The sequence below is a fragment of the Loxodonta africana genome, chromosome 19 (assembly GCF_030014295.1).
Source record: "Loxodonta africana isolate mLoxAfr1 chromosome 19, mLoxAfr1.hap2, whole genome shotgun sequence".
Lineage (NCBI taxonomy): Eukaryota > Metazoa > Chordata > Mammalia > Proboscidea > Elephantidae > Loxodonta > Loxodonta africana.
Window position 1 is genome coordinate 81,755,502 of NC_087360.1, and position 14,585 is coordinate 81,770,086.

The 14,585-nt window shown below is 45.0% G+C and overlaps 1 protein-coding gene across 1 annotated transcript in view; it reads left to right on the forward strand.

The window, feature by feature from the left end:
• LOC135228265 (long-chain-fatty-acid--CoA ligase 1-like) overlaps positions 1-14,585 on the forward strand; it is a 67,526-nt gene that overhangs the window by 15,027 nt on the left and 37,914 nt on the right. The window contains exon 2 of the mRNA XM_064272949.1: positions 7,853-8,079. Within this exon, the coding sequence (XP_064129019.1) occupies positions 7,885-8,079 (195 nt within the window). The 5' untranslated portion in view covers positions 7,853-7,884. The remainder of the gene's footprint in view (positions 1-7,852; positions 8,080-14,585) is intronic.

Genomic DNA, 14,585 nt, shown 5'->3' on the forward strand with positions numbered 1-14,585 from the left:
AGCTTATTCTCGTGGTAAGTATATTCTCAAGAGACTGAGAACACAGTAACCAGAAAATGTAGTGATGGAGGCTGATCTCAGAAATAGAAGGCAGAATAGTAGAAAGTTTAGAAAATTCACACATCCAGGATACATCACCTAATACAATGCCCGATATACACAAAAATGAGACTCCAACTCAGGTTTCTTGAGTTTCATGCATTTCGAAAGGCGTCCACTCTGAGGCTTAACACACTGAAACAGGAATACCAAAACCCTTTACCAAAGAACCCCAGAGGCATGAAAGGTAGTTGTCAACCACAGGCCTTGAAAGGGTTTAGGAAATCATCATCTCAAATGGATCCCCTTGACCGCCTTCCTGCCACCTTTCCTAGTCAGTTTAATCCTGCATTTGTTGCAGATTAATTTGCCAAAATACTAGAGACAGGTGGAAAGTTGCTTCTGATAGTCACATTTCTGTCCCCATGCCACGAAGAATAGCCTGTTTTCTTAGTCTGTGCTCATCCCCACGAGCCAGCTTCCAGAGCGCCCTCTCCACGCGGCTGTTACTGCGAGTGTGTGACCTCTTTCATAATTTCTTTTGCACTTATCACCACCTTGTTATACACGTGCTTTTTCATTGTTTCGTATGTGTATTTAAGTATTTTACTTCCAAACCTCAAACATGGGGTCTGCAGTTTTTTCTCTGTGTGTACCTTTCAGTGCCCCCATCTGAATGTGACTTTCCTCCCAAACTTTCTTCCAGTTCTCTCGTCAGGGTCTTAGCTCTCATGTTATGGGGCACTTTCTCAGTTACTTTGTTTTGAACATCAGGTAGAGAAGGCACTGTATCCTGAAACCACCCTGTACACCCTAGTTTACCTGAATTTTACTTTTTCCAAGGCAAAGAAATTTAACAGTTTATTTCTTGGAGTTTGACCTTACAAAGGCAAGTGTTGGTTATTATCGTAAACAGCTTTTGAAAATCAGTTTAAAAGCCATAAAGCATGTGGTTTAGTTGTATGCATACGGACCCACAGGACAGATGTTTTTAACTGTCCTAACATTATGCAGATGTGTTCTTGTGACTTGGGAAGACTTGTTTAGTAGTTGCATCCTATGTGACTTCAAAACGTGCTTCATCTTAGACAACTTTAAGTGGAAGAGAAAAACGTGATGGTATGCTGTGAGGAACTGTGTTAGATGCCTCAGAAGAATACCTGTCTCGGTCAGCTAGTGCCGCTAAAACAGAAATACCACAAGTGGATGGCTTCAAGAAAGAGAAATTTATTTTCTCACAGTCTGGTAGGCTACAAGTCCAAGTTCAGGGCGCTGCCTCCAGGGAAAGGCTCTCTCTCTGTGGGCTCTGGAGGAAGTTTCTTTGTCCTCAATCTGCTCCTGGTCCAGGAGCTTCTTAGGGACAGGGACCCTGTGTCTAAAGGGCACGTTCTGCTCCCTGGTGTTGCCTTCTTGGTAGTATGAGGTCCCCAACTCTCTGCTTGCTTCCCTTTCCTTTTATCTCTTGAGAGATAAAGGTGGTGTAGGCCACACCTCAGGGAAACTCCCTTTACCTTGGATCAGGGAGGTGACCTGGGTAAGGGTGGTGTTACAATCCCACCCTAAGCCTCTTAACATGAAATTATAATCACAAAATGGAGGACAACCACACAATACTGGGAATCATGGCCTAACCAAGTTGACATGTATTTTGGGGGGAGGAAGACACTGTTTGAAGGTGCATAGTCAAAGAATTTGGATAAAATGTTCATGAAATGTGATTAGAAAAAAAACAAGATTTCAAAAGTAGTTTATTTTATCATGTGACTTAAATATATATAGTTTAATGAATGCAAAAACTAATAAGTAGACATTTGACCATTTGATCTACATCCCTTAAAGCTTACCCGTTCAGGTTGGGTATGTTATATTTGGGAACTCCTTATCTTGGGGAATATATGGTAGTTGTAGCCAGTGGCCAATATGAACCAGTGACCCTAACCTTGCTGGTTATACTTGCCTTTAAAAGTTTTGTGTCCCACTCTCTCTCATAGCTTTGGGAGGGATGGGTAGGGAGCGGCTTAAGCATAGAATTATTCAAGTAGACTTGAATATTTCCGTAAATCAATGTTATAAAAGCAGGGCAGCTCTGCTTTGTTTCTCCTTTTTTTCTCTTCTAGGGAATCCAATCGATGATTCATAAGATCACTTTAATGAAAATTAAGTGGGTTTAACATTGATTATAGCAGTCCCTGGCTGGTGCAGGCGGTTAAGCACTCGGCTATTAACTGAAAGGTCGGTGGTTCGAATCCACCCAGAGGCACCTTGGAAGAAAGGCCTGGTGATCTACTGCTGAAAAATCATCCACTGGAAACCCTATGGAGCACAGTTCTACCAGCTCAGTGGCAACTGATTTGCCTTTTTTTTTTTTTTTTATTAAGTTGATTATACCCAGCTGGAAACCCTGGTGGCGTAGTGGTTAAGTGCTACGGCTGCTAACCAAAGGGTCAGCAGTTCCAATCTGCCAGATGCTCCTTGGAAACCCTACGGGGCAGTTCTACTCTGTCCTATAGGGTCGCTATGAGTCGGAATCGACTGGACGGCACTGGGTTTTTTTTTTTTTTTTGTTATACCTAGCTGGGAAGAAAAGTCCCAAGGCGGTGGGTAAAAATACCTGCTCACTGTGCATGGGATCCCACATCTACCCACATGGTCTTTCTGTTCAGAATGAGAGATTCCTGTAGCGAATGAGGTCTGGCAGTGACTTCTGGTTTCCTCTCCAGCTGTGCGGCTGCGGCATCTTCGTGGAGCCCTGGTGCATTCCTCCCGCCAGGCATAGCTTGACTGCTCTTTTGGTTCCAGAGGCGATGGTTTAAGCAAATCTAGCTTTAGGTAATTTGCCAGCTAGGGTTAAGGAGCACGAATCCAACGGTTTTAGAGTGGTAAATTGAAAGAACAGCAAATGGTCTGGCTGCTGCTGTCTTGTTCCTCCCCAAAGCCTGCGCTGTGCCCAGCTAAAAAAAAAAAAAGTGCAGAACAAAGGGGGAGCTTTCAGCCTTCTGTAAATAGCCTATTGTACAAGGGGAGGAGGCGTTTTGCCAGCTTGGCTTTTCTGCTTTAAGGAAAGATGGCAGGACTTCTCAATTTGCTGCAGCTGGGGCAAGGGTGCTGTTTATGTGGGTTTCTCTGAGGGCTACATTCCTCTTGAAGTATTCTATCAAACTGTTATTATTCAGCTTGTTGAAAGCTTGAGCAACTTTAGGAGAGAAACATCCAGATCACCTGCTTTTTGGTTTGTAAATGACATGAAGAAAGTAAAATGTTAATGTGAGTGTCAGTTTGCAGAATTGCGGGATGTGTGTGTGTGTCCTTAGAGAATGATGACCTTGTGAATCACCTCTGGCCCTACCACCTTTTTTATGGTACAAACCAAATGGTAAGAGGTGAACCTTTGTGTGCAGAGGGCCTTGAACTCACATGTTAAGTAGGTGGGGTGACATTTACATAAGATGTGAGTCCCTGGGTGTGAAAACAGTTAATGCGCTCAGCTGCAGCTGAAAGGTTGGAGGTTTGAATCCACCCAGAGGCACCTCAGAAGAAAGGCCTGGCCCTCTACTTCTGAAAAATCAGCCCTTGAAGACCCCGGGGAGCACAGTTTCTACTCTGATACACATGGTGGCGCCATGAGCCTGAGTCGGCTGGAAGGCAGCTGGCGTGGTGGTGTTGTGTAAGACATTGAGAATCGAGATGGATCTCAGATGCTGAACGCTCATAATGCCATGGAGTGGTGGTGCTGGAAGGACCCTTAGAAATCACCTGGTCTGATGGTGCCTAAGCTGGGGTGGAATGAAGGGGATTTGTGAGCCCCGTATGCATATAATTACGTGGGTGTTAGCAGTGGAGAGGGTCAGTGGCCCAACAGAAGTTAAGAATGGTTTGTATGGAGGAAAAAGCATGATTGTGGAGTCAGGTGGATTCCCAGTCTTGACAAGACACCTTGGGCAAGCCTCTGAGTTTTTGATCCTGGTTTCCTTGTATGTAAAATAACACATTTTGTTACTGTGATGTTCAGATAGCATACAGGACGTGAAAGCCTTTCCTAAACACTAAATCCTATTTTGTTGTTAGCTCTTCTGTACAGTGTTTGGGCAGACCAAACCCGTTGCCATAGTTAAAACACCATTAGAATAAGAATAAAATCTGTCTCTTGAACTTTAACCTTTTGTTAGCTTGCTACAGACCTGTTAGGACTGATTCTTAAAGTGTGGTGTCTTTGTTTACCTACAGCATTTAGAGGTCCTTTTTTTTTTTTAATCTGTCTGGGTTTTTGGGTTTTAGCCTGTCTGTCTTTGAATGTAGGTTTGCCTCCATTTTAAATATCCCAAGTATCTGTTTCCTTAATAGCAATTAAACAGAAGGGAAGTTATTTATAATGTTACGAGTTTCGTAATTAAGAGTTCTTTACATGCATCTAATGAGGTATTCTCTTAATTTTTTTCTTGCTTTTTAAAAAATAGGCTCTAGTTTTCCTATGTACATTGACCAATTTGTTCAGCGAAATCGGTTTGCAGCTTGTTACCTGGCTGCCAGCTAAGAAGCGTGAATTAAACTCCTGTAGCTTATCATTATCACCCACTAAAGATAAGAATTTGATTGGGTTTAAATCCTTAGCATTACAGATTCGTACCGAATAGATGCTCCTCCATCCATGCTACTAAAGCTGTAATTTTCTGGGCTTTTTTTCAAGTTTTATTCTCTAGGTTTATTAAACTTTCTTAGTATAAACCCGTTGCTGTCAAGTTGACCTACAGGACAGGGTAGAACTGCCCCATAAGGTTTCCAAGGAGAGGGCTGGTGGATTCAAACTGCTGACCTTTTGTTTAGCAGGCGAGCTCTTAACCACGTAGCCGCCAGAGGTCCTTCTTAGTACAGTGCTGTGTGTAATCGGCTGGCGCCAGTGCTTAAAATAAAATGAATCCCCTGCTTATGGCTGTTGGAGGAGGTATGCAGAAGAACGGTTACTTCACATCTCACGCAGGAGTGTGGCTCCATTGAACAAACCCTCGTAAACTCTAAGTTCACACAATCTGGGTTTTATGGAAATGACTTCAGTGACTTTGGGGAGGGGAGAGAAGGGCCTGAGTGTTTGTGTAAGGGCTGGGTAGTTTCTTTTCAGGCTTGGGGGGTAAAGACAACTATAAGATGGAGTGATTTGAGGGGAAGGAGAACTTGGGCATTGTATTTGTGAGTTTGCTTTCCATTTATAGAGCTGCAATGTTGTATTGTTGCTGTGTCCTCTCGAGTGGATTAAGACTCAAAGCAAGTTTATAGGACAGAGTAGAATGGCCCCATAGGATTTCCTAGGCTGTAATCTTTACGGGAGCAGGTCATCAGGTCATTTTTCCTTTGGAGCAGCTGATAGGTTTGAGCTGACCTTTTGGTTAGCAGCTGAGTGCCTTAACCATTGCACCACCCGGTTCCTGCAATACTGTTTACGAAATCTGACAGCACAGTGCTGAACCTGGGCTTAATTTGTCTGCTTCTCCTTCAAGTCTGAGGGTAAGCATCACTTCCTCAGAGAAGCCTTCCCTGATCTTGATTTTACAGGGTCACACTTAACGCCTTGCAGATAACGCGTGTTTAATTTTGTATCCTTGGCACTAGATGGTTAGCCCCGGCCGTGTCATTAGCATTATTTCTCCAGCCCCTAGCACAGTGCCTGGCACACACTAGGCACTCAAGTATGTTAAATGACTGGAGTAAGTCAGTTCCTATGAATTCATCTAGAATAAATCTGTTTCTTGCGTGGTGTGACGTATGTTGGTTAGACATGCCACCCAACATATGATCATTATTTCGATGGTTTTAAAAAGTACGTCCATTGTCTCTGTTTATTGGGAAGCTGAGCACGAAGAACACAATGTCTGTTTTCAGAGCTGTCACTGGCGGTGACACTGACTGATGCCTGTCCCTGCCCATGGGTGAAGTGGTGGGGTGACTCTGCTTCCAGCTCCTCATTGGCCATGGGAGGCAAGTATGGATTTTGTCTGCTAGTTACCCTTAGCCCAGTGGGCAGCAGCATGGGACTCGGCTTGTGACTAATGCCCTGAGGGATGTTGGCAGGCCCGGTAAACACCCGCTGAGCTCTGCTGGCCGCACCCCCCACCCATGCTGTCTTCTCTTTCTGCCGTAGTGTGTCACCTAGCAGTCAGCTCTTGGTGGCCCAGATGGTGAGTAGTTTTATAAGGGCTGGTGCTTTCTTTCCAGAATTATGACCTGAAGAAACTCACTTATCTGTTCTTTGTTTATTGTCATGTTAAAGCCTCAGAATTTCCCGTGTGTGTGTGTGTGTGTGTGTGTGTGTGTGTACTTACACAAGAGCTGGCTGTCACAGTAGAAGATTAAATGAGCTGAACACAAACATTGTGCTGGTTCCTCCCGTGTCAATGGCCAGTAAAAACCGGGTGATATTCTGCTACTCTGTGAAATAATATACTATCATAGACTTAAATTTAAATGGATTTCTGTATTTGAAAACAGAAGTACATTCTGTCTTGTGACCTAGCTGTTAAAAAGAACACGTTGTTATAAGTAGCTCACAAATACCATCTGAACTTACAGTTAACGAGTTAACAGTTATTGCCATGTCAGGAGTTTTTGAGAAAACCTTTTCAGACTATTTCCTATCATTTCCTTCCCTTTATTCCCAAAAAACTTTAGGGCACAAGTATTCATCAGTAATTTTCTAATTAGACTTACTGTTATTATCTGCACTGCACATTTATTCTTGATAACGTGTAAATGTGTAAATTGTAACGTTCAGTTTGAGGCTTTACTGTGTCTTGAATTCTTCTGGGTGGTTTGGATTCTTCATTTCATTGTAAGCTCCTTGTAGTAAAGCATCGTTTTAATTACTTTTGTTCCTCACTGCTCTGTACACAGGACTAATCACAGCGTGTTGGTAGAGGAAATAGTTATACCTAACTTTTGGAGCATATTCCAGTGGTTGGCACCATTCTGAGCACTTAAGACGTGAATCCTTTAGTCCTCAGAACAGCCCTGTGAAGTAGAGGCACTGTTCCCATCTCCATGTGTAGATGAGGAGACTGGAGTAGAGTGAGGTGAAGTAATTCGCTCAGAATTACACAGCTAATGAGCTGGGGAGCAGGATTTGGCCCCAGAATCTAGGATCTTAAATACAGTTCTATATTTTCTCCCAAACACTGTGCTTGCAGTCTCTCTCTGTAGATACTTGATGGTTAATTTAAAATTTATGTGCACCAGTTTCTTTCTTTTAGCTATAATATCTAGGGGAATAGAAGAGAAAATGATTTGATCAGAATAGCATTTATATTATTGCTTTTGGGGTGTGAAGAGCGTGGGAGAGGTGAGAGACACTGACATTTAGATGGGTCTGTTTTACCGGTTGGGGAGCTTGGTGGAGAAATGGAAATGGAGGCCTTGAGGTGGCTTAGGCTTATTTGTGCCTCTTCACGCTTACCCTCTTTAGCAGTGATAATGAGAGTTGAGTGTCCTTGATTAGGTGGAAGGAACCAGAGATATATTATCAGGGAAGAAAATGGAGACTTATGTCGCGTATTTGAGCAGTTTTTGGCAAGAATTCTTTGTGTGTAAAGCCTTTCCAATGTGGTTAATGGAAACTTTACACAGGACAATAGAGGAAAAGAACTGGAATGAACTTCTGACATATTTTTAGAAAAATGGAATTTGACTGAGAGCAAAAGAACTTAACCGTAAGACAAGGATTAAAGTCTTGCTTGTACAGCCTGCCGTCGAATTAAACGGTTGGCCTTTAGGAGTTCTGCAGAAGAGTCCTACCTCCCTGGAGTGATATGACGTTTTTCTCTTCCAGCAGAATTCAGCTTAGAGACCCACTGACACAGGACAATGCAGGCCCATGAGTTGTTCCAGTATTTTCGAATGCCAGAGCTGGTTGACTTGCGACAGTACGTTCGCACCCTTCCAACCAACACGCTTATGGGCTTCGGAGCTTTTGCAGCACTCACCACTTTCTGGTACGCCACGAGACCCAAAGCCCTGAAGCCACCATGCGACCTCTTCATGCAGTCCGTGGAAGTGGCGGTAAGTGGAGGTGGTGACCTGCCATGGGCCCATGGGCGTTTTCTCTGCAATTCCCCAGACTCCTTAAGCTGCATTGAAGGTGGTATTGATACAAGATTACAGTCATACTCGGTTGTTTGTGTGGGTACTTTGTAAACAGAAATGTGCTCAACAAACAGTTGTTGATGATAATAAACAGAGGTGAAGGCCAAAATATAGGGCTGAGGGACAAATGAGGTGATGTTGATGTCTACCCAGGTCTCAGTGTGGTTCATTCCGGCAGTCACATGGAGCTTCTGTCTATGCTAGGCACTGTGGTAGGCCCAGAGAATTCTGTGAGGGAAAAAGACAGGCACAGAGTCTCTTCTTGAACAGGGGTTTAGTTCATCAGAGAAGAGAGACAGAAAAATTTCTCTTGTGGTATATCTAATCCTTATGACACGTCCCCAAGCTGTCAAAATGGACTCAGATTTCCAATAGGATAATACAAAACCAAAGACTTGCCAAAATAATATGGCCATAGAATTTAGGGCAGGAGATGACTAAACGGGGGCATCTCAGAGGCTTCTAAATTAGAGTTGATGAGTGCCATGTGTATGACTTGCGCTCGCATCATGCCTAAAATTAAACCTGAACGCATGTTGTACAGTTACGGCTTAATGGGTGGAATGGCATAAACCAAACCAAACCCATTGCCGCGAGGTCAATTCTGACTTATAGTGACCCTAGAGGAGACCCTGGTGGCATAGTGGTTAAGTGCTACAACTGCTAACCAAAGGGTCGGCAGTTCGAATCCACCATGCGCTCCTTGGGAACTCTGTGGGGCAGTTCTACTCTGTCCTCTAGGGTCACTATGAGTCGGAATCGACTCGATGGCACTGGGTTATAGTACAGAGTAGAACTGCCCCATAGGGTTTCCAAGGTTGTAAATCTTCACAGAAGCAGACTGCTGTATCTTTCTACTGTGCAGCAGCTGGTGGGTTTGGACCACTAACCTTCCGGTTAGCAGCCGAGGTCGTAACCACTGCACCAGTGCATTGAAATTACCCTTCCAGAGGGATTCTTAGTGCCCCTGCTCTGCCTCCCTTCCCTTCTTACCCTCTTCAGGGTTAGGAGTATATGTGAGGGGTTGAAAAGATGAAGAAGCCAAGTTCTCAGTGGTGTTTTGCTTCTTCACCTCGTCTTTGTAGTTGCTAGGTTTCTTCTACCCAAGTCAGAATTCTGGTTCAGCATTTATTACTTTCAGCATACACACAGAACAGCAGTGTTGTGGAATGCAGAACTGCCTCATGTTCCACTTTATAGATTTTGAGGTGAAAGGTCTTCCAGCTTTTTCCCGGGCTGATTCCCACTAGGAGGAGAGTGTGTGTCCTTCGAGATGAAGCCCTGGGCTGACTAATAGCTTTTTGTTATTTACGAGATTTTAGTTCTTTGTTTTGTTTTAGACAATCTCCTGGATTCATTAATGTGAAAGTCTTAAAACATATAAAAGATACGTCAGTCTAATTCACGCCAAAATATAAAAATAGAATGACTGAACTGCTGGGGAAAGTTGACTTTCTATTTATAAAGGTAACAGTATTTTACCTTAGCCAGTCATATACCAGTAATGACTAGAGTTTAACTTTCTCTGATAGGTATGTGTGCTGTTTTGTCATTCCTTCTCTCTGGCAGAGGACCTAAAGTATCCCAGTAGCATTGGTGTCACTATGAAGAGGGTAGTTGGCAAGCGTAGGTACGGATGAGACATTTATAATTTAGCAGTGACTTTATAAAATGCCTAATTATTATATGAGAATTGTGGGGGCACTCAAAATGTAATTTTTAAGTTCCACTTTAGCATAAAGTCATTAAAATAATTATGCAAGCTCCCTATAGAACAATTTGAAACTACAAATAAGCAAAAAGAAAACTAAAATCCCCCATAATTTCACTATCTGGTTATAGCCTTTCTCATACTTCCCTTTGCTTGTAGGAATAGATATAACTCTGATTTTCAGAATTCACAGACCTTAGGAATAAATGCTGAACTTACTTTGCCTTTTTTGGAAAGGACTTGAATTGTTGAATTTGAGAATAGTTCTCGAGTTACGGTGCTCAGTAATCGTAGATGCTCACCTTTATGTGGTTAGCATTGCCGTATGGATGGATAGGAAGGGCAGGAGGAGAGGTTGTCCAGGAAGGGTAGGTGGGGTCAGCGGGGGCGTCACTCACTCTCACTGACACAAGCCAAGGGGGGTCTGTGGAAGGAGTGTCAAAGCACCTGTCAGACAGAGGCATTAGACTCTGGAACCTGAACCAGGTGGGAGGTAGCCGGTGAGAACTAAGAGGCAGGGAGAAATATTAGGAGCAGCCACAGCGTCTGGCTGTTTCTGTGGAGACATTTGTAAATAGCATGACTCCCGTCTCTGGGGAGCTTTGGAACAGTGAACCAGAAGTGCACGTGAGACTCGGGAAGAATCTCCTAGTTTGATGCTCTGGCTTCATATACGTCAGTAATTCTCGTGTAAATCTTAACTGCTTTTAGCCATTAACTTTCATTTACTTAACATTTGCAATTGTAGGTTTCCAGTCACTATTCCCTGTGGCTCATTTTCCCCAGGTCCTGATTACAGGATGATTGTGCCACTGATAAAATATGGGCAAAGAATTGTCCTTCTAATTTTGCCTCTAGCAACTTTGCTGATATGGTACCCAGAAAATTTTTGAACAAGTTTTTCTGAAAATTGTTATAACATTTGAGGGCATTTTTGGCAAGCAATCCTAGCAGTTGGGCAGTGGGGATGGGCTGGAAGCAGGTGTACGCGATAGGGGTGTTTTGTTGAGAAATGGTACTTTGGTAGCGTATACACGTCAGCGTTTTGGTACCTTTAGGTGACTTTAGCACCTTTTCTGAAACTTCAGGGGCTTCTTAAAAACAAACCATGAAAAACCTTGCTAAATTACATTTTCTTGCTGAAGTCACATTTTAGGAAACTTAATTGAGTTTCTCTTTAATGTGTTGTTAGACCTGTCTGCTAACGTAGAAACATTTCTTGGAAGTGACTAGTGGTTTGAAATAGGTGGGAAGCAATGGCGGATTTATAGAAAACAGCGCCTGTGACAGTTAATGTTAAATTGCTGAGTGATCTCTCACAGCTGGCCGTGGGGACCGCGACGGCCGGTAGAGCTGGCCGTGGGGACCGCGACAGAGCTGGCCGTGGGGACCGCGACGGCCGGTAGAGCTGGCCGTGGGGACCGCGACAGAGCTGGCCGTGGGGACCGCAACGGCCGGTAGAGCTGGCCGTGGGGACCGCGACGGCCGGTAGAGCTGGCCGTGGGGACCGCGACGGCCGGTAGAGCTGAAGATGGGAACTGCGATGGCCGGTAGAGCTGATCGTGGGGACTGCGATGGCCAGTAGAACTGAAGATGGGAACTGCGATGGACAGTAGAGCTGAAGATGGGAACTGCGATGGCCAATAGAGCTCGTCGTGGGGACTGCGATGGCCGGTAGAACTGAAGATGGGAACTGCGATGGCCAATAGAGCTCGTCGTGGGGACTGCGATGGCCAGTAGAACTGAAGATGGGAACTGCGATGGACAATAGAGCTGAAGATGGGAACTGCGATGGCCAGTAGAGCTGAAGATGGGAACTGCGATGGCCAGTAGAGCTGGCCGTGGGGACTGCGACGGCCGGTAGAGCTGGCCGTGGGGACTGCGACGGCCGGTAGAGCTGAAGAGGAGAACTACGACGGCCGGTAGAGCTGAAGATGGGAACTGCGATGGCCGGTAGAGCTGAAGATGGGAACTGCGATGGCCAATAGAGCTCGTCGTGGGGACTGCGATGGCCAGTAGAACTGAAGATGGGAACTGCGATGGCCAATAGAGCTCGTCGTGGGGACTGCGATGGCCAGTAGAACTGAAGATGGGAACTGCGATGGACAATAGAGCTGAAGATGGGAACTGCGATGGCCAATAGAGCTGAGGATGGGAACTGCGATGGCCAGTAGAACTGAAGATAGGAACTGCGATGGCCAGTAGAGCTGAAGATGGGAACTGCAATGGCCAATAGAGCTGAAGATGGGAACTGCAACGGCCAGTAGAACTGAAGATCGGAACTGCGACGGCCAGTAGAGCTGAAGATGGGAACTGCGATGGCCAATAGAGCTGAGGTTGGGAACTGCAATGGCCAGTAGAACTGAAGATGGGAACTGCGATGGACAATAGAGCTGAAGATGGGAACTGCGATGGCCAGTAGAACTGAAGATGGGAACTGCGATGGCCAATAGAGCTGAAGATGGGAACTGCGATGGCCAATAGAGCTGAGGTTGGGAACTGCGATGGCCAGTAGAACTGAAGATAGGAACTGCAATGGCCAATAGAGCTGAGGTTGGGAACTGCGATGGCCAGTAGAACTGAAGATAGGAACTGCGATGGCCAGTAGAGCTGAAGATGGGAACTGCAATGGCCAATAGAGCTGAAGATGGGAACTGCAATGGCCAATAGAGCTGAGGTTGGGAACTGCGATGGCCAGTAGAACTGAGGTTGGGAACTGCGATGGCCAGTAGAACTGAAGATAGGAACTGCAATGGCCAATAGAGCTGAGGTTGGGAACTGCGATGGCCAGTAGAACTGAGGTTGGGAACTGCGATGGCCAGTAGAACTGAAGATAGGAACTGCGATGGCCAGTAGAGCTGAAGATGGGAACTGCAATGGCCAGTAGAGCTGAAGATGGGAACTGCAATGGCCAATAGAGCTGAAGATGGGAACTGCGATGGCCAATAGAGCTGAGGTTGGGAACTGCGATGGCCAGTAGAACTGAAGATAGGAACTGCAATGGCCAATAGAGCTGAGGTTGGGAACTGCGATGGCCAGTAGAACTGAAGATAGGAACTGCGATGGCCAGTAGAGCTGAAGATGGGAACTGCAATGGCCAATAGAGCTGAAGATGGGAACTGCAATGGCCAATAGAGCTGAGGTTGGGAACTGCGATGGCCAGTAGAACTGAGGTTGGGAACTGCGATGGCCAGTAGAACTGAAGATAGGAACTGCAATGGCCAATAGAGCTGAGGTTGGGAACTGCGATGGCCAGTAGAACTGAGGTTGGGAACTGCGATGGCCAGTAGAACTGAAGATAGGAACTGCGATGGCCAGTAGAGCTGAAGATGGGAACTGCGATGGCCAGTAGAGCTGAAGATGGGAACTGCAATGGCCAATAGAGCTGAAGATGGGAACTGCGATGGCCAGTAGAGCTGAAGATGGCATCTCCCGTCTGGAGGGGAGATGAGAGGGTAAAGGGAGTTAGAAGCTTGTGAAATAGACACGAAAAGAGAGAGTGGAGGGAGGGAGTGGGCTGTCTCACTAGGGGGAGAACAATTGGGAGTGTGTAGCAAGGTGTATATAAGTTTTTGTGTGACAGACCGACTTGATTTGTAAACTTTCACTTAAAGCACAATAAAAAAACAAAAATTGGGGGCAAGTTAGCCAGTTAAATAGTGAGCGTGAGTTAAACCTGACCATTCCTTGCTGTTCTGTGACCTTGATGGTTCAGCATGTTGGGTTCTAGGTATTTTTTAGATAACCTTTCCAAGTGCTATTGTAATTCAGAAATTTTGGGGAAAGGGAGCACCTATAGGCTGGCCTTTCAAAGGCCCTGGTTTGTTGTATCCGATCTGGTGTTGCTGGAGATGGGAAGTGATGGACAGAGATCTCTGAAAAGTTGCTGGATGGAAAGGTCGTTTTGTGCCTGTTTGTCAAAAGAAGCGGGTGATGTTGGTCTGCTCAGGCTGGGAAGCCTGTGAAATCGAAATGCTGGGAAGAGTGTATTTCACATGGAGAGAGTTGGAAGGAGAAAAAAAAAGTCATTTTCCCTCAGGGCTGTGGTTCCACGAGCTGTTCCTCTCCCTAGAGACGGGTGTAGCATTAAAACCCTGCCAGGTATTCAGCAGTCTCTTTATAAGTTTCTTGGTTCTCCCTCCCAGCTTTTTCGCCCTCCCCTTCATCATTTTCACCCTTCCCCTCTCTTACTTGTCTTCCTCCTTCTAACCCCCCTCTCTGTCTCCTTAGAGGGAATAAACAATAGTAACATGATGGTTATTTAATTGTTGATGTTCTGTAGATATCCATTTTATAGATTGAGAAGAATGAGACTACGATTTATAAAGCTTGAGCCTTTCCATCCCCAAGAAATCCTCAACTATAGAATTTACTTTGTATTAAACATGGGAGTGGCCTGAAATAACTCACCATGAAGTATTCCTTTTTTTCCAATGTTAGCAAGAGCTCTAGACTTGGGAAGCCGATGATACTCAGATATTCACTGTTGTCCCGCCCTTACAACCCCCCTGCCTTTCCCGGTCCTGAAGGGGAACTTGAACTTTTATTTCCTAATTCAGCCCATATAGGGAGAATGAACTCGAGGAACGTTAACTTGTGTAGATATTGCAGAATATGCTTGTGACCACTGATTTGACTTTAGCATCTTTGACTCACAATGTTTTATTTTTTTAAACGGGGAAAACTATGTTACCACATTATAGAGTCTGTA